General features: G+C 40.2%; 1 protein-coding gene across 3 annotated transcripts; it reads left to right on the top strand.

The window, feature by feature from the left end:
• Window positions 1-6,858: 6,858 nt before the first annotated feature.
• On the top strand, window positions 6,859-13,572 carry LOC121538344 (deoxyribonuclease gamma). 3 transcript variants are annotated; one of them, XM_041846246.2, is made up of 10 exons: window positions 6,895-7,029; window positions 7,950-7,973; window positions 8,120-8,280; window positions 10,753-10,853; window positions 11,127-11,216; window positions 11,546-11,658; window positions 11,736-11,848; window positions 12,025-12,182; window positions 12,317-12,413; window positions 12,598-13,572. In XM_041846246.2, exons 3-10 carry the CDS (start codon window positions 8,134-8,136, stop codon window positions 12,748-12,750), a joined length of 972 nt encoding a protein of 323 aa, XP_041702180.2. In that variant the 5' UTR covers window positions 6,895-7,029; window positions 7,950-7,973; window positions 8,120-8,133; the 3' UTR covers window positions 12,751-13,572. The 3 variants fall into 3 exon arrangements, with proteins under 3 accessions (XP_041702178.2, XP_041702180.2, XP_041702179.2); XM_041846244.2 differs by lacking the exon at window positions 7,950-7,973 and having other exon boundaries at window positions 6,859-6,961; XM_041846245.2 differs by lacking the exon at window positions 7,950-7,973 and having other exon boundaries at window positions 6,898-7,029.
• Window positions 13,573-18,115: the final 4,543 nt, after the last annotated feature.

Raw genomic sequence — 18,115 nt, 5'->3', positions numbered from 1 at the left:
CCGCCCACCCGACTCTCGACGGGTCTGACCTAGAGTATGTGGACAACTACAAATACCTAGGTGTCTGGTTAGACTGTAAACTCTCCTTCCAGACTCACATTAAGAATCTCCAATCCAAAGTTAAATCTAGAATCGGTTTCCTATTTCGCAACAAAGCCTCCTTCACTCATGCTGCCAAACATGCCCTCGTAAAACTGATTATCCTACCGATCCTTGACTTCGGCGATGTCATTTACAAAATAGCCTCCAACACTCTACTCAGCAAATTGGATGTAGTCTATCACAGTGCCATCCGTTTTGTCTCCAAAGCCCCATATACTACCCACCACTGTGACCTGTATGCTCTTGTTGGCTGGTCCTCACTACATATTCGTCGCCAAACCCACTGGCTCCAGGCCATCTATAAATCACTGCTAGGCAAATCCCCGCCTTATCTTAGCTCATTGGTCACCATAGCAACACCCACCCGTAGTATGCGCTCCAGCAGGTATATCTCACTGGTCATCCCCAAAGCCAACACCTCCTTTGGCCGCCATTCCTTCCAGTTCTCTGCTGCCAATGACTGGAACAAATTGCAAAAATCTCTGAAGCTGGAGACTCTTATCTCCCTCACTAACTTTAAGCATCAGTTGTCAGAGCACCTTACCGATCACTGCACCTGTACACAGCCCATCTGAAATTAGCCCACCCATCTACCTCATCCCTATATTGTTATTTATTTTTGCTCATTTGCACCCCAGTATCTCTATTTGCACATCATCTCTTGCACATCTATCATTCCAGTGTTAATACTAATTGTAATTATTTTGCACTATAGCCTATTTATTGCCTTACCTCCATAACTTGCTACATTTGCACACACTGTATATATATTTTTCTGTTGTATTTTTGACTTCATGTTTTGTTTTACCCCATATGTAACTCTGTGTTGTTGTTTTTAATCGCACTGCTTTGCTTTATCTTGGCCAGGTCGCAGTTGTAAATGAGAACTTGTTCTCAACTGGCTTACCTGGTTAAATAAAGGTTAAAAAAAAAAAAAAAAATGTTGAGGTAATCTGAAGAGATTTCACCCCATGCTTCCTGAAGCACCTCCCACAAGTTGGATTGGCTAGATGGGCACTTCTTACGTACCATACGGTCAAGCTGCTCCCACAACAGCTCAATAGGGTTGAGATCCGGTGACTGTGCTGGCCACTCCATTATAGACAGAATACCAGCTGACTGCTTCTTCCCTAAATAGTTATTGCATAGTTTGGAGCTGTGCTTTGGGTCATTGTCCTGTTGTAGGAGGAAATTGGCTCCAATCAAGCGCCGTCCACAGGGTATGGCATGGCGTTGCAAAATGGAGTGATAGCCTTCCTTCTTCAAGATCCCTTTTACCCTGTACATACAGTGGGGGAAAAAAGTATTTAGTCAGCCACCAATTGTGCAAGTTCTCCCACTTAAAAAGATGAGAGAGGCCTGTCATTTTCATCATATGTACACGTCAACTATGACAGACAAATTGAGAAAAAAATTTCCAGAAAATCACATTGTAGGATTTTTAATGAATTTATTTGCAAATTATGGTGGAAAATAAGTATTTGGTCACCTACAAACAAGCAAGATTTCTGGCTCTCACAGACCTGTAACTTCTTCTTTAAGAGGCTCCTCTGTCCTCCACTCGTTACCTGTATTAATGGCACCTGTTTGAACTTGTTATCATTATAAAAGACACCTGTCCACAACCTCAAACAGTCACACTCCAAACTCCACTATGGTCAAGACCAAAGAGCTGTCAAAGGACACCAGAAACAAAATTGTAGACCTGCACCAGGCTGGGAAGACTGAATCTGCAATAGGTAAGCAGCTTGGTTTGAAGAAATCAACTGTGGGAGCAATTATTAGGAAATGGAAGACATACAAGACCACTGATAATCTCCCTCGATCTGGGGCTCCACGCAAGATCTCACCCCGTGGGGTCAAAATGATCACAAGAATGGTGAGCAAAAATCCCAGAACCACACGGGGGGGACCTAGTGAATGACCTGCAGAGAGCTGGGACCAAAGTAACAAAGCCTAACATCAGTAACACACTACTCCGCCAGGGACTCAAATCCTGCATTGCCAGACGTGTCCCCCTGCTTAAGCCAGTACATGTCCAGGCCCGTCTGAAGTTTGCTAGAGTGCATTTGGATGATCCAGAAGAGGATTGGGAGAATGTCATATGGTCAGATGAAACCAAAATATAACTTTTTGGTAAAAACTCAACTCATCGTGTTTGGAGGACAAAGAATGCTGAGTTGCCTCCAAAGAACACCATACCTACTGTGAAGCATGGGGGTGGAAACTTCATGCTTTGGGGCTGTTTTTCTGCAAAGGGACCAGGACGACTGATCCGTGTAAAGGAAAGAATGAATGGGGCCATGTATCGTGAGATTTTGAGTGAAAACCTCCTTCCATCAGCAAGGGCATTGAAGATTAAACGTGGCTGGGTCTTTTAGCATGACAATGATCCCAAACACACCCCCGGGCAACGAAGGAGTGGCTTCGTAAGAAGCATTTCAAGGTCCTGGAGTGGCCTAGCCAGTCTCCAGATCTCAACCCCATAGAAAATCTTTGGAGGGAGTTGAAAGTCCGTGTTGCCCAGCGACAGCCCCAAAACATCACTGCTCTAGAGGAGATCTGCATGGAGGAATGGGCCAAAATACCAGCAACAGTGTGTGAAAACCTTGTGAAGACTTACAGAAAACGTTTGACCTGTGTCATTGCCAACAAGGGGTATATAACAAAGTATTGAGAAACTTTTGTTATTGACCAAATACTTATTTTCCACCATAATTTGCAAATAAATTCATAAAAAATCCTACAATGTGATTTTCTGGATTTTTTTTCCTCATTTTGTCTGTCATAGTTGACATGTACCTATGATGAAAATTACAGGCCTCTCTCATCCTTTTAAGTGGGAGAACTTGCACAATTGGTGGCTGACTAAATACTTTTTTGCCCCACTGTATCTCCCACTTTACCACCACCAAAGCACCCCCAGACCATCACATTGCCTCCACCATGCTTGACAGATGGCATCAAGCACTCCTCCAACATCTTTTCTTTTGGTCTGCGTCTCACAAATGTTCTTCTTTGGGATCCGAACACCTCAAACTTTGATTTGTCTGTCCATAACACCTTTTTCCAATCTTCCTCTGTCCAGTGTCTGTGTTCTTTTGGCCAGTCTGAGATATGGCTTTTTCTTTGCAACTCTGCCTAGAAGGTCAGCATCCCGGAGTCGCCTCTTCACTGTTGATGTTGAGACTGGTGTTTTGTGGGTACTATTTAATGAAGCTGCCAGTTGTGGAGCTGTGAGGAGTCTGTTTCTCAAACTAGACACTCTAATGCAGGGGTGTCAAACTCATTTTAGCTCAGGGGCCACATGGAGGAAAATCTATTCCCAAGTGGGCCGGACCGGAAAAATCATGGTATATATAACTTAAAAACAACAACTTCCGATTGTTTTCTTTGTTTTAATACGATCAACATACAACATAAAGCTGGAGCCTGAGGACAGTGTGTCCAAAATAGTACAAGCACAACATCACTATTAATCATAAAACACGTCAAGTTTATTAGAAAATTCTAAAGAAAAAGAACACACAAACACACAATGCCTCAGTGATTAACATAACTGTTTCACAGATCACAGAACTATATCAGGGTGTCATTTCTCAGGCAGAAATGTAGATATAAATAATGAAATCCTGTTCCCCAAACAAGTGCAAGAACCACAGAGTCAAGAATAGGTTAAATATACAAATACAATTAAATCAATTAAAAACAATAGCACATCAACATAAAAACATATAAACATAAAGCTGGAGCCTGAGGACAGTGTCCAAAAGCACAACATCACTATTAATCATAAAACACCTCAAGTTATTTGAAAGTTCTGAGGACAAAGAACACACAAACACACAATGCCTCAGTGATTCACAGAAGTATATCACAGATCACAGAACTATATCAGGGTGTCATTTCTCAGGCAGAAATGTAGATAAAAATAATGAAATCCTGTTCCCCAAACAAGTGCAAGAACCACAGAGTCAAGAACAGGTTAAATATACAAATAAAATCAATTAAAAACAATAGCACATCAACATAAAAACATCAACATAAATCTGAAAGCGTTGCTCAAACTCCCGTAACAGTCCCGTTATTTTATCTTTGAACCGCTTCATGTCTGCCACATGTTGGGTCGCGCACACATTTTTCAGACAGGGGAAGTGAGCTGCATCACCACCGGCAAGTTGCGTCTCCCACAATGACAGCTTCAACTTGAAAGAACGTATGCTGTCATAATACTGCGTGACAACTTTGTTGCGCCCTTGCAGCTGTTTGTTCAAGTTATTCAGGTGCTCTGTAACATCCACCATAAATGCAAGGTCCTGCATCCATTCTGCGGAATGAAATTCTAACACTGGTTTGCCCTTTTCTTCCATGAACTGTTCAATTTCTTCTCGTAAATCAAAGAAACGCCTCAGCACAGCACCTCGGCTTAACCATCTTACCTCAGTGTGGTATGGCAGGCCATAGATGTGGTCTTTCTCTCTGAGAAGGCTGTCAAACTGACGGTGATTCAGGCTTCTGGATCGGATGAAATTAACAGTTTGGATGACCACCTTCATGACGTTATCCATCTTTAATGACTTGCAACACAAAGCCTCCTGGTGCAAAATACAGTGAAAAGTCAAAAATCACGTCCTCCATTTGCAGATTGCACTTTCTCTCTGAACTTTGTCACAACGCCTGCTTTTTTCCCGATCATTGAGGGCGCACCATCTGTAGCCAGGCTGACAGCGCGGGACCAGTCCACTCCGACCCTGTCCAGCGCGCCGACGAGTGCGGTAAAAATATCAGCTGCTGTCGTTGTATCTGTCATCGGCACCAACTCCACGAACTCCTCGGTGACGGTCAATGTGTCATCAACTCCGCGGATGAAAATGGCCAGTTGTGCAACATCTGTAATGTCCGTGCTTTCATCAATTGCAACCGAAAACGCAATAAATGACTTTACTGAAAGATCGGAAATCCTGTCTGCAACTGTGTTTCTTGTCAGGCTGATATTTGCAAAAGCCTGCCGCTTTTCAGGGCACACAATCTCCGCTGCCTTCATCATGCATGTTTTTACAAATTCACCCTCACTAAATGGTTTTGAAGCCACTGCGATTTCATTAGCAATGAGGTAGCTAGCTTTCACTGCAGCGTCACTGATGTCTCGGCTGTGAGTAAACACAGACTGCTGTTTCTTCAGACCCGCCAACAGTTCATTCACCTTTTCTCATCTCCGCTGTCCTTGAAAGTTGTCATATTTGTCGGCATGAAGACTCACATAGTGGCGACGATGGTTATATTCTTTCAGCACTGCAACATGCTCTGAACACACCAAACATACAGCTTTCCCATTCAATTCTGTGAATAAATAGGATGACCATTTTTCTTGGAACACTCTGCACTCTGCGTCCACTTTGCTCTTTTTTGACAGAGACATATTGGGGCAATGAGGGTGCCAAAGCACATAATGTTAAAAGTAGAAGCCGTAATAAATATCGCGGGCAAAACAAAGTAGCTCATTGGCTGCACGTGCTTGACCTACTTGCTCTGCCCCGGTATAAACAGTTTGCTTGCTTAACACAATTGCTATTGCGCCATCCAGTGGACGCAATTGGAACAGCAGTTTATTTTATAGAAAAATTGCAGCGCATTTTTATACTTTACAAAAAAAAAAAAATCAAAATCATCTCGCGGGCCGGATTAAACCCGTTTGCGGGCCTGATCCGGCCCGCGGGCCGTACGTTTGACACCCCTGGTATAAGCTAATGATGCATCATGTATGACATTCCTGGGAGTGTGTAAACTTACATTTTGTATTACCATATCATTTTTGTATGTTCTCTATAGTTATGTACTAGAAAATGTATCAATTGACCAATTCGGCACATTTGGGCAGACTTCATACAAAATAGTCCGGGTATTGCAATGGTTCACTGGATCAATCTGAAACTTTGCACACCCACGGCTGCCATCTAGTGGCCAAAATCTAAATTGCGCCTAAACTGCAATATTATATTAACATTTACATTTTAGTCTATTGTGGCCTTTCTCTTGCGTTTCAAAGATGATGGAACAAAAAAACAACAAAAAAAAACGTTTTTTTGTTTGTATTATCTTTTACCAGATCTAATGTGTTATATTCTCCTACATTAATTTCACATTTCCACAAACTTCAAAGTGTTTCCTTTAAAATAGTATCAAGAATATGCATATCCTTGCTTCAGGTCCTGAGCTACAGGCAGTTAGATTTGGGTATGTCATTTTAGGCCGAAATTGAAAAAAAAGGGTCCGATCCTTAAGAGGTTAAGCAGACCGGAACTGTGACCATTGTTCATGATTAAACATATTTGAAAAGTGGTCATAACTGACTCAGATCTGTGTAGTTTGTTCACTCTCTGCTTTCTGTTACCCCTGAGAGACCTTTAAAAAAATAAAAAAATACAGGTAGATTCCAGCTTCACACAAACAAAAAGAGGAGGTGGGACATACATGACAGGAAGATGTGTTGAAAGTGTGGTGAAAACCATAGAGAATGATAGAGGCCTCTAGTGGCCAAAAGAGTGTTAGCATGGACAGCGCCATTGAGGGCTTCCACCATTTTAACGTAGTCAACTGAGTGGGACTTCCAACTTCATTGGCTGATCCCTCCTGGTGACCCGGTTGGAGTCATGTCCAACAGGGTCATCAGGAGGGATTAGCCAATTTTGAAGAAGAAAGTGGACTACTTCAAAATGTAGATTGCTTCAATGGCGCTGTCCATGTTGTCACGGACACTATAATAGCACAGATACAAAGATGAGGCCTCTATCTATCTCTATGGGTGAAAACGGATTACCCAATCTACACCCAGTGACAGCCATTGGGGAGTTTGGGCAAGGTGTGTAAAGATTAGCCTAATATAACACTTGGGTGTGCCTGGTATTTACCAAATTCACATCAAAGAAGGTAGGCTAATGCTATTCTCTGTAAAAATATTTTATCTTCACCTTGCTCACCAGAAGCTTCTAAATGTTCGTCTGATTCAATGCCTTTGTGTATTGTACAAACACTATCATGGAGACGATTGCTCTTTTTGAGTCTGCATTTGACTGTAGGCTTTTGAGTCTCAGCTGTATGCTGTGGTTAGTCAATTTTCCTCTGGTGGGATTGTTTAAAGAAACAATTATTGAATTGATCAGACTTATATCTAAATTTAATCAGGGCCATGTTGGGTATGTTTGATTTGGTAAACACTTCCTCTGGAATGTTCGTCATTTCTAGAGGTTTCCCCTGACCTTGTAACACAAAGATCATATTGGGACTCTAGGTTGTTGAATCCAAGCTTCTGTTTTCAACTTTAACAATGACTTCCCAACTGCAGAAACAGCCTGGAGTGGAATTCTACCACCAGTATACTGTGTCAGGGCTGGGCTAGGGCTTATTCAGAAAGCAGGACAGCTGGTTGGATTGGTGTGCTTCCTCTCCATTGTTCAACAACACTGTCAAATGTGACTGAACACGCAAGGACACAGTTTCTCTTTCCAACAGGTCAATTTCAAACTGATTGTATCACTATTATGGAATCACTGTCAATAGCGGAGCACAGCAATAAACGGTTTGCTTCTCTAACAAAGACTAGTTAATACATTGCTTGAGTGAAGCTTAATTTGAGGATTGTGAATGATTTACCTGTGTGAACAACTAATTCAGATTGACATTCACTCACTACCCTGGAGTTGACAAACACATTGATAATGCAGGACACAGCTCCAAATGAGTAACTGACATTCAAGAAAAACTAGTTTAGGGTTTATATTGCAGAGCTGTTTACACACAACTGTGTCGCAGTCCTGAATGAAATCATGGACTCATTAATTCCTTCACAGGGTGCCACAACTTCTACCTAGCAGGTATTACATTAGGAATCTGTTTTTCTTTTAACAGAAAAGTTGGTGATGAACTGTGATCTGAGTGATTACCATTTTAATGACTCACAATGTATAGTAAAAAAGGAATATGTGGATGCCCAGTAATCTCACGTCTTTTCTGTTAACAGCGATCAGCTCAGTCATGAGTTGCCCCTCTCCTCTCCTCCTCTCCCTCCTTCTCATTGGTATTTATGGGCAATGTTCAGGATTTAAGATATGTGCCTTCAACATCCAGAACTTCGATGCCACCAAATCAGCCAACTACAGGGTGATGCACACTCTGACCAAGGTGACTCTTGTTGTCTTTTCAGAATCATACTGGCTTACAAGAAGGGAACTGTTGCTTTTAGGGAAGAGTGGCTCAAAATAAGAACTACGCTTTTGTATAATTTCAGCCAGTAGCTTTGAAAGTAGTGCTCACACGCCAAAACGGGTCCCCCGTAAATTGTGCACAGTTTTGTAGGAAATTCTTAGTGAGCGACCTTGACCAAGATGACTCGGGTGGAGAACTGTTTTCTAGAAGGACTGAATTCTGTTTTCGATCTGTACTTAAATTATTTTGTATAACTTTCTATATGTATTTAGTACTTTTTATATAGTTGTGGTCTGCTTTTTGTTTTGTATTTACAGTATAGTGGTGTCCTGTGTATCATTCCAAAGTAGTTACATGTTGTATATATTTCACATTAGTTTGCTGGTATAAGTTGGATATATTCAGTGTAACTTTGGAGAGGCCGCCATTGTTACTTTGTCTCTAAAATTGATAAATTTTTTATTTTCCTCATCAATCTACATACAATACCACATAATGACAAAGCAAAAAAAGGTTTTTAGAAATGTTTGCACATTTATTAAACATAAAACTATCACATTTACATAAGTATTCAGACCCTTTACTCAGTACTTTGTTGAAGCACCTTTGGTAGCGATTACAGCCTCGAGTCTTATTGGGTATGACGCTACAAGCTTGGCACACCTGTATTTGGAGTTTCTCCCATTCTTCTCTGCAGATCCTCTCAAGCTCTGTCAGGTTGGATGGGGAGCGTCACTGCACAGCTATTTTCAGGTCTCTCCAGAGATGTTTGATCGGGTTCAAGTCTGGGCTCTGGCTGGGCCATTCAAGGACATTCAAAGACTTGTCCCGAAGCCACTCCTGCGTTGTCTTGGGTGTGTGCTTAAGATCGTTGTCCTGTTGGAAGGTGAACCTTCGCTCCAGTCTGAGGTCCTGAGTGCTCTGGAGCAGGTTTTCATCAAGGATATCTGTACTTTGCTCCGTTCATCTTTCCCTCGATCCTGACTAGTCTCCCAGTCCCTGCCGCTGAAAAACATCTCCACAGCATGATGCTTCCACCAGCATGCTTCACCATAGGGATGGTGCCAGGTTTCCTCCAGACGTGACGCTTGGCATTCAGGCCAAAGAGTTCAATCTTGGTTTCATCAGTCCAGAGAATGTTGTTTGTCATGGTCTGAGAGTCTTTAGGTGCCTTTTGGCGGGCTGTCATGTGCCTTTTACTGAGGAGTGGCTTCCGTCTGGCCACTCTACCATAAAGTCCTGATTGGTGGAGTGCGCAGAGATGGTTGTCCTTCTGGAAGGTTCTCCCATCTCCACAGAGGAACTCTAGAGCTCTGTCAGTGACCATTGGGTTCTTGGTCACCTCCCTGACCAATGCCCTTCTCCCCTGATTGCTCAGTTTGGCCGGGCGGCCAACTCTAGGAAGAGTCTTGGTGGTTCCAAACTTCTTCCATTTAAGAATGATGGAGGCCACTGTGTTCTTGGGGGACCTTCAATGCTGCAGAAATGTTGTACCCTTCCCCAGATCTGTACCTCGACACAAGATTAGATTAAGGTTGTAACGTGACAAAATGTGGAGAAATGTCAAGGGGTCTGAATACTTTCCGAATGCACTGTATATCATTACAATTATGCTGATTTCGACTGGCTGTCTTATCCCGACTCCCGACACGTTCATTACAATGCAACAGCTAGGGATCGAATTTGAATATTGAAACAATATTGCAAATGTCGGAGAGACTGACAGCAATTGTATTTATTAATACAAATCTCCGATGTTGAAAACTAAATGTTAGTCTAAATGCTTTTTATAGTGGAGATCTAGTTTATAAATTGCCTGGCTAGGCTGAGACCGTGGATTGCGCAGTCAGATTGAACAGAGTAAATAGGCATTTTAACGACATAGCTTTAGCCGGTGGTAATTTGTGGAATAGACACCAGCTGGAATACGGTTTTAACCAATCAGCATTCAGGATTAGAGTCACCTGTTGTATTACCTGCTGTAGACAACTAGCTAGCCATGTGCTTTTTTTCTCATGACCAAAACATGCAGTTTTATTTTTAGCTGATATGGGAATGTTTTAGGTTACACCGGCAAGTATCCAAATATTTGCCAGGTTATTTTTTCATTATGAATATGATTATTTCTGTAGCTAGCTTTGTGTTTTTAGCCAGGCTAAAGCCAGGTTGCCACCTAGCTGCTACTACTAGCAAGGGAAGGCGACTCTTCCTTGCTTTCACAAAATGAAAATACAAAAATAAAAACTTTGCTATCGCCCCCTTGTGAATGGGACCGATGAGGATATCATGTTACCAAAAAGGTGTCCACTATTCCAAAAATCCCACTTCACCCGCATGCATGTAGATCAACGGAGTGAAGCTTGTAGTAACCTTTAATCCACAACTATATAATATAGGTATCTTTCAGTGATTGTTAGACATTCCTGTTCTGACCTTTGTTGTCCACAGATTGTGTCTCGTTGTGACATCTGTCTCCTTCAGGAGGTAAAAGACCTACAGGGCAAAGCCACCAAAGCTCTGTTGGGGAGGCTCAACAGATACAGTACCAAGTACAGTAGAATCTATATACTGTAACAAGTATCTAATACTCTACATTTTAATCATTTAGCAGACCAGATGCACCGTTCAATCATGCATGCTATATATATATTTTATTATTGTTGTTTTATTATCTTTATGATTGTTTTTGCCCCCTGTAAAGTGTTTTGAGGCTTTTGTTAAATGCACTTAAATTCTTATTTGATTATACAGAATCATTATTTATGCTTGACTTTGTTTCACTTAATTTATGGACTCAGACCCCTTTGTTCATTCCGTCTTAGATATGATGACAACTATCACTATAAATATGTTGCCAGTGGAGGTCTGGGGCGAACACCTGAAGACCAGGAGCAGTATGTCTATCTGTACCGGTAAGGGACACCATTATTTTACATGATATATTTGAATCCCCGAGCTGACTAGGTGAAAGATCTTTCAATGGGCCCTTGAGTAAGGCACTTAACCCTAATTGCTAATGTAAGTCGCTCTGGATAAGTGTCTGCTAAATGACAAAAATATGTATGTATTTCAGAGCTCTTACTTCACATTAATTTATAAATACTATTCTCATGACGTAAGCTTGCAATCATTTAAAACATCCTAAATATGCTGCCTCCCCTGTCCAACCCTTGAAATATCGGGCACCCTGCTTGACTTTAAGCCCAAGTGAATGATGCTATAACTAACCGCCTCTCCACAGGAATGAGACTGTAAAGTTGACAGATCGGTACCAGTACGCTGACAAAAAGGAGGGGGGTGTGGATTCTTTCTCCAGAGACCCCTTTGTTGTTAGATTCCAAGCCAAGGAAACAGGTTGGTTCTTTTTAAGTTCATGAGAATTGAAATTCAATGTGTATTGTTTTGATAACTAATGATCTTCCTCTGAGCAGTGATAGGAGACTTTGCTCTGATCCCACTGCACACTACGCCCTCTGACGCAATCAAGGAGATTGACAAGCTCTACGATGTCTTTGAGGAAATCAAAATGAAGTGGAATACTGAGGTGAGGCATGACAAGACTGGGAGAACAATTTAAACTACCTGTTGGTGTTTTTTGTTGTTTGGTTCTTTTTCATAATAAAGTGTGCCAGTAAGATGAATGCAGTTACTGTTTTATCTTTTATGCTATATGATTCACATATCTAACTTTCACCAATGTAATGCCACTCTGTCCCATAGAAAGTGATGTTCCTTGGAGCCTTCAATGCTGGTTGTGGGCACATCACAAGGCAGGACAAGGCAAACATCAGACTGTTCTCAAACCCTGGATTCTTCTGGTTGATCGGGGACAAGGTGGACACCACTGTTGGAGACCTCACCAGCTGTGCCTATGACAGGTGGGTGGAAATTAGAAAATGAGCTACACTGAAATTATACATTCTTTGAATGAGGGAATTTTGATGATAGACCATCTGCATTGATGGATCCAATAACATATTGCTCTATTTAATTGACACTTTGTTTTTCTTAGGATTGTGGTACACGGACAGCCCTTCCTGAAGGCCATCAAACCTTATTCAGCTCGGGTCTTCAACATCGCCAAGGAGTATAAACTCTCAAAGGAAAGGGTAATACTCTTTTCTCTTTACAAACATTATTTAATGTTTTCTTTAGCCTTTCAAATCCTTTTCCATCTCCAAAAAAGCCCCAGGAGAAGCTGTAACATGCCAGACATGCCAAAGTTGTCTTTTTATGTCTGTTTCCTCTGTCATAGATATCATGACACAGAATAAACTCAGTTCGTCATTTCAGGTTCTGGAAGTGAGTGACCACTTCCCTGTGGAGGTGGAGCTGAAGACTAAATCGTCAGGGCAGCTTCAAGCTCAGGTTCAGCCTCTCCTCCTAATCGCCGTCTCTGTCATCACCTACGTCCTGCACATCTTACCTTCGACCAGTGTGGTGTGAGGAGGACTGAGGGCCTTCTCAGGAGTATGGACCATAGAAATAGAATTGATTCTAATTCTATGGTATTGACATCTAAAACTTCCACGAGCAGCTGGTCCTCTCATGCAGGGGTTCACAAACCTCTCTTTGGGGACACCTAGATGCTTTACAATTTTGTTCTAGCCCTGAACTAGCTAACCTGATCAATCTAATCAAGGTCTTGATGAGTATGAAAAATGTATGCACTCACTAACTGTAAGTTGCTCTGGATAAGAGCGTCTGCTAAATGACTAAAATGTCAATGTAAATTAGCTGACAAGTTTAATCAGGTGTGCTAGCTCTGGAATATATCAAATATAGGGAACTGCTGGGGGTCTCCGAGAAGAGGTTTGAGAACCACTGCACAGTGATGATTCCATCTTTGGCTGGTCCCATTGAGATTGCATGAAGATTGAAGACATTTAGAGGCAGCAACATTATCACTACACAAGTTAGTTGACGGCATAATGTCCCTCATCTCCTCTTTCCCAACATATCTATGAATTTGCTCTGGTGTTGGGTTGCTGATCCCAATTTGCTCTGACATCTGGTTTCAGGTATTTGGCTCTTAATATCTTGAATGGAAGGCTACAGCTTTCTGAAGCCCCCACTTCTGTCAATAATCTTTGTTTTTAATAACATTAAATGTTATACTTTGTAAATGAATGGTTGTAAATATTTCAAGTTACATTTTATAGGTTAAGACATTCTATGATAATGTGGTTTCAACATTGTCACTAAATGTGTTTAAAATGTTCAATGCCTGTACTGTACATATTATTTGAATAAAATATTAATTGAAAACTGTAGACTATAATTTACCTAGCTAGGACACTTTTTGAAATGGGATTAGGATGCCTCTGAATTGATCTCTATCAATGAAATAAAAAAATGTATCAGCAAGTTAAAAGAGATCTCCAGAGAATGATGGCCTTATTATAGATATTTTCAGGAGGATATTGTTGAATTTATATTTAATGTCTTTAAGGAGGCAATTGATTTAGGGGTCCTGCCTGTTTCTATGATAACCAAACAAAGATCCTATGATAGAAAATTGGAGACTAATCACATTAATGAACAATGATGGAAAGATACTTGCATCCATTTTTGCAGAAAGACTTAAAGGTCTTGACAATCATTGATGATACCCAGTCTGGTTTTTATGAAGGGCAGACGTATTTAATAATATCCAACTAGTATTGGACTTGATAGACTACAATGAGCACATTATGGAAGATCGCTTTATTTTATTTGTAGACTTTTACAAGGCTTTTGATACAGTTCTATTTTCTTTTTGAGACTTCAATTTTTTGGTTTTGGTCAATATTTTCAAAGTGTAATTAAGACAATTAATAATAGTAACAGCTCTGTTAAATTATCCCATGGAACCTCAGAGATTTGATATTAGATGCGGAATTAAACAAGGATGCCCAATTTCTCCTTATTTTTATTGGTCACCAGTTATGGCACTTCATATCTACAAGGATAGTTTTAGGGCTATTCAGATACAAGATAAAGAGAAAATATTCACATTTGGCTGACGACGCCACCATTTTTTTTTGAAAGATCATAATGAAGTCAGGAAAGCTATTGAGTGTATCAATGCCTTCTCACATGTACAGTGGGGAAAAAAAGTATTTAGTCAGCCACCAATTGTGCAAGTTCTCCCACTTAAAAAGATGAGAGAGACCTGTAATTTTCATCATAGGTACACGTCAACTATGACAGCCAAAATGAGAAAAAACAATCCAGAAAATCAAATTGTAGGATTTTTAATGAATTTATTTGCAAATTATGGTGGAAAATAAGTATTTGGTCAATAACAAAAGTTTCTCAATACTTTGTTATATACCCTTTGTTGGCAATGACACAGGTCAAACGTTTTCTGTAAGTCTTCACAAGGTTTTCACACACTGTTGCTGGTATTTTGGCCCATTCCTCCATGCAGATCTCCTCTAGAGCAGTGATGTTTTGGGGCTGTCGCTGGGCAACACGGACTTTCAACTCCCTCCAAAGATTTTCTATGGGGTTGAGATCTGGAGACTGGCTAGGCCACTCCAGGACCTTGAAATGCTTCTTACGAAGCCACTCCTTCGTTGCCCGGGCGGTGTGTTTGGGATCATTGTCATGCTGAAAGACCCAGCCACGTTTCATCTTCAATGCCCTTGCTGATGGAAGGAGGTTTTCACTCAAAATCTCACGATACATGGCCCCATTCATTCTTTCCTTTACACGGATCAGTCGTCCTGGTCCCTTTGCAGAAAAACAGCCCCAAAGCATGATGTCTCCACCCTTATGCTTCACAGTAGATATGGTGTTCTTTGGATGCAACTCAGCATTCTTTGTCCTCCAAACACGACGAGTTGAGTTTTTACCAAAAAGTTATATTTTGGTTTCATCTGACCATATGACATTCTCCCAATCCTCTTCTGGATCATCCAAATGCACTCTAGCAAACTTCAGATGGGCCTGGACATGTACTGGCTTAAGCAGGGGGACACGTATTGCACTGCAGGATTTGAGTCCCTGGCGGCGTAGTGTGTTACTGATGGTAGGCTTTGTTACTTTGGTCCCAGCTCTCTGCAGGTCATTCACTAGGTCCCCCCGTGTGGTTCTGGGATTTTTGCTCACCGTTCTTGTGATCATTTTGACCCCACGGGGGTGAGATCTTGCGTGGAGCCCCAGATCGAGGGAGATTATCAGTGGTCTTGTATGTCTTCCATTTCCTAATAATTGCTCCCACAGTTGATTTCTTCAAACCAAGCTGCTTACCTATTGCAGATGCAGTCTTCCCAGCCTGGTGCAGGTCTACAATTTTGTTTCTGGTGTCCTTTGACAGCTCTTTGGTCTTGGCCATAGTGGAGTTTGGAGTGTGACTGTTTGAGGTTGTGGACAGGTGTCTTTTATACTGATAACAAGTTCAAACAGGTGCCATTAATACAGGTAACGAGTGGAGGACAGAGGAGCCTCTTAAAGAAGAAGTTACAGGCCTGTGAGAGCCAGAAATCTTGCTTTTTTGTAGGTGACCAAATACTTATTTTCCACCATAATTTGCAAATAAATTCATTAAAAATCCTACAATGTGATTTTCTGGATTTTTTTTTCTCAATTTGTTTGTCATAGTTGACGTGTACCTATGATGAAAATTACAGGCCTCTCTCATCTTTTTAAGTGGGAGAACTTGCACAATTGGTGGCTGACTAAATACTTTTTTTCCCCACTGTATCTGGTTTATCTCTGAATATTAGGAAATGTGAATTATTTGTGTTGAAAAGATGTGACTTAAACTCAATATGTAATATCCCTGTAAAATATGTTATCACATATCTTGGTATTAAGGTTTGCAAAGATCAGAAAGTAAGGGCCAATTTAAATTTTTCTCCTATTGTAGAGAAAATTGGAAAGAGATTTAACTCCTGGTTATTAAGAGATCTTTCTTTATCTGGACGTGTACTTTTGTCAAAATATGAAGGTCTGTCCAGATTATTTTATACCTCCCTTGCCTTGGATGTTCCTCTGTCAGTAACTAAAATGGTTGATACTAAATTATTTCACTTCATATCGAGGAATAAACCTCATTATTTAAGAAAAGCGGTAATATGTAGCACCCAAAGTGAGGGAGGGTTGAATGCTCTGGATTTTAAAACCTCTAATATAATCTTTAAGATCAAATGGATACAAAACTATTAAAGAAGTAAGGATTGCATTTGGAATATAATCCCTAATTTAATATTCCAACAGATTGGTGGTCTTACTCAAATGCAACTTTGATGTGGGTAAGATCCCTATTAAGCTTGCTAATATAAACAAGTACTTCTAACTTGGAACCTCATGTACAAACATAACTTTTCCCCACATAGATATAGAATCTGGAATAATAAAGACATTAGATACAAAAACAAGTCTGTTTTTTCCAGAACTGGTTTGACAACAGCATTATCTGGGTTACACAGTTATTGAATAATGATGGACAACTATATGATTATCCAGAATTCATGAGAACACACGATTCTACATTCACTCCTGAGGAGTTTCAAATAGTTGTTAGAGCTGTCCCTAAATGTGCTATTCTTCTTTTAGGAGAATATAACAATACTCCCAAGTGCGACTGTTGAGGATTTTGTAGCCTCAATTCAGCTAGAAGGAGTTGACATTTTAAACTATAAATGTAATTACATATATATAAGACAACCAGTGGTGCAAAGTACTTAAGTAAAAACACTTGAAAGTACTACTTAAGTAGTTTTTTTGGGTATCTGTACTTTACTATTTATATTTTTGACAACTTTTACTTTTACTTCACTACATTCCTAAATAAAATAATGTACTTTTTACTCCATACATTTTCCCTGACACCCAAAGTACTTGTTACATTTTGAATGCTTAAATCAGGACAGGAAAATGGTCTAATTCACACATTTATCAAGAGTACATCCCTGGTCATTTCTACTGCCTCTGATCTGGCGTACTCACTAAACACATGTTTCGTTTGTAAATGATGTCTGAATGTTGGAGCGTGCCCCTGGCTACCCGGAAATAAAAAAACAAGAAAATGGTGCCGCCTGGTTTACTTAATATAAGGAATTTGAAATGATTTATACTTTTACTTTTGATACTTAAGTATATTTTAGCAATTACATTTACTTTTGATACTTAAGTATATTTAAAACCAAATACTTTTAGACTTTTACTCAAGTAGTATTTTACTCTGTGACTTTCACTTTTACTTGAGTCATTTTCTATTAATGTATCTTAACTTTTACTCAAGTATGACAATTGGGTACTTTTTCCACCACTGAAGATAACTCTGTCAAGATGTTACTATTCCCTCTGCTAGAATATACTGGAATGCAGCCCTAGGACAAGTGAACTGGAACAAAGTCTTGTTGTTGTCTGGAAAATATAGTATATCTAATAAGGTGAAAGAAGTATCATACAAACTCATTCATATAATCTACCCTGTAAAGACCTTTATTGTACACAGATTCAAAATTGCTATTGATAACAAATGTGTATTTTGTGGTTGTGACCCAGAGACTCTTGACCATTTATTTTGGGACTGTTCTTATATCAGAAATTATCAGTAAGTGTAAAAACAAAAAAGCAATATGTACCATAAAACTTTTTTACTCATCGAAAATGTATCTCGACATGTAATTCCTGTGTATATGTTAGGTTTATGTACTCTTGTTTATATATTTCTGTTTTTGTATTTGTTTTATTGTTCATAAACAAATATAAAATAAAATGAATTAAGGATGTCTCCGCTCCAAAACAAACCTTCCATACCACTAGGCGGCGTTAAGTACTGGTTTGAAACAATATATTGACAGCAAGTGAACCAACA

Source organism: Coregonus clupeaformis, chromosome 24 (genome assembly GCF_020615455.1).
Source record: "Coregonus clupeaformis isolate EN_2021a chromosome 24, ASM2061545v1, whole genome shotgun sequence".
NCBI classification, from domain to species: domain Eukaryota; kingdom Metazoa; phylum Chordata; class Actinopteri; order Salmoniformes; family Salmonidae; genus Coregonus; species Coregonus clupeaformis.
The sequence above is the reverse complement of the archived record's forward strand: the minus strand, read 5'-3'. Positions and strand labels throughout refer to the sequence as shown.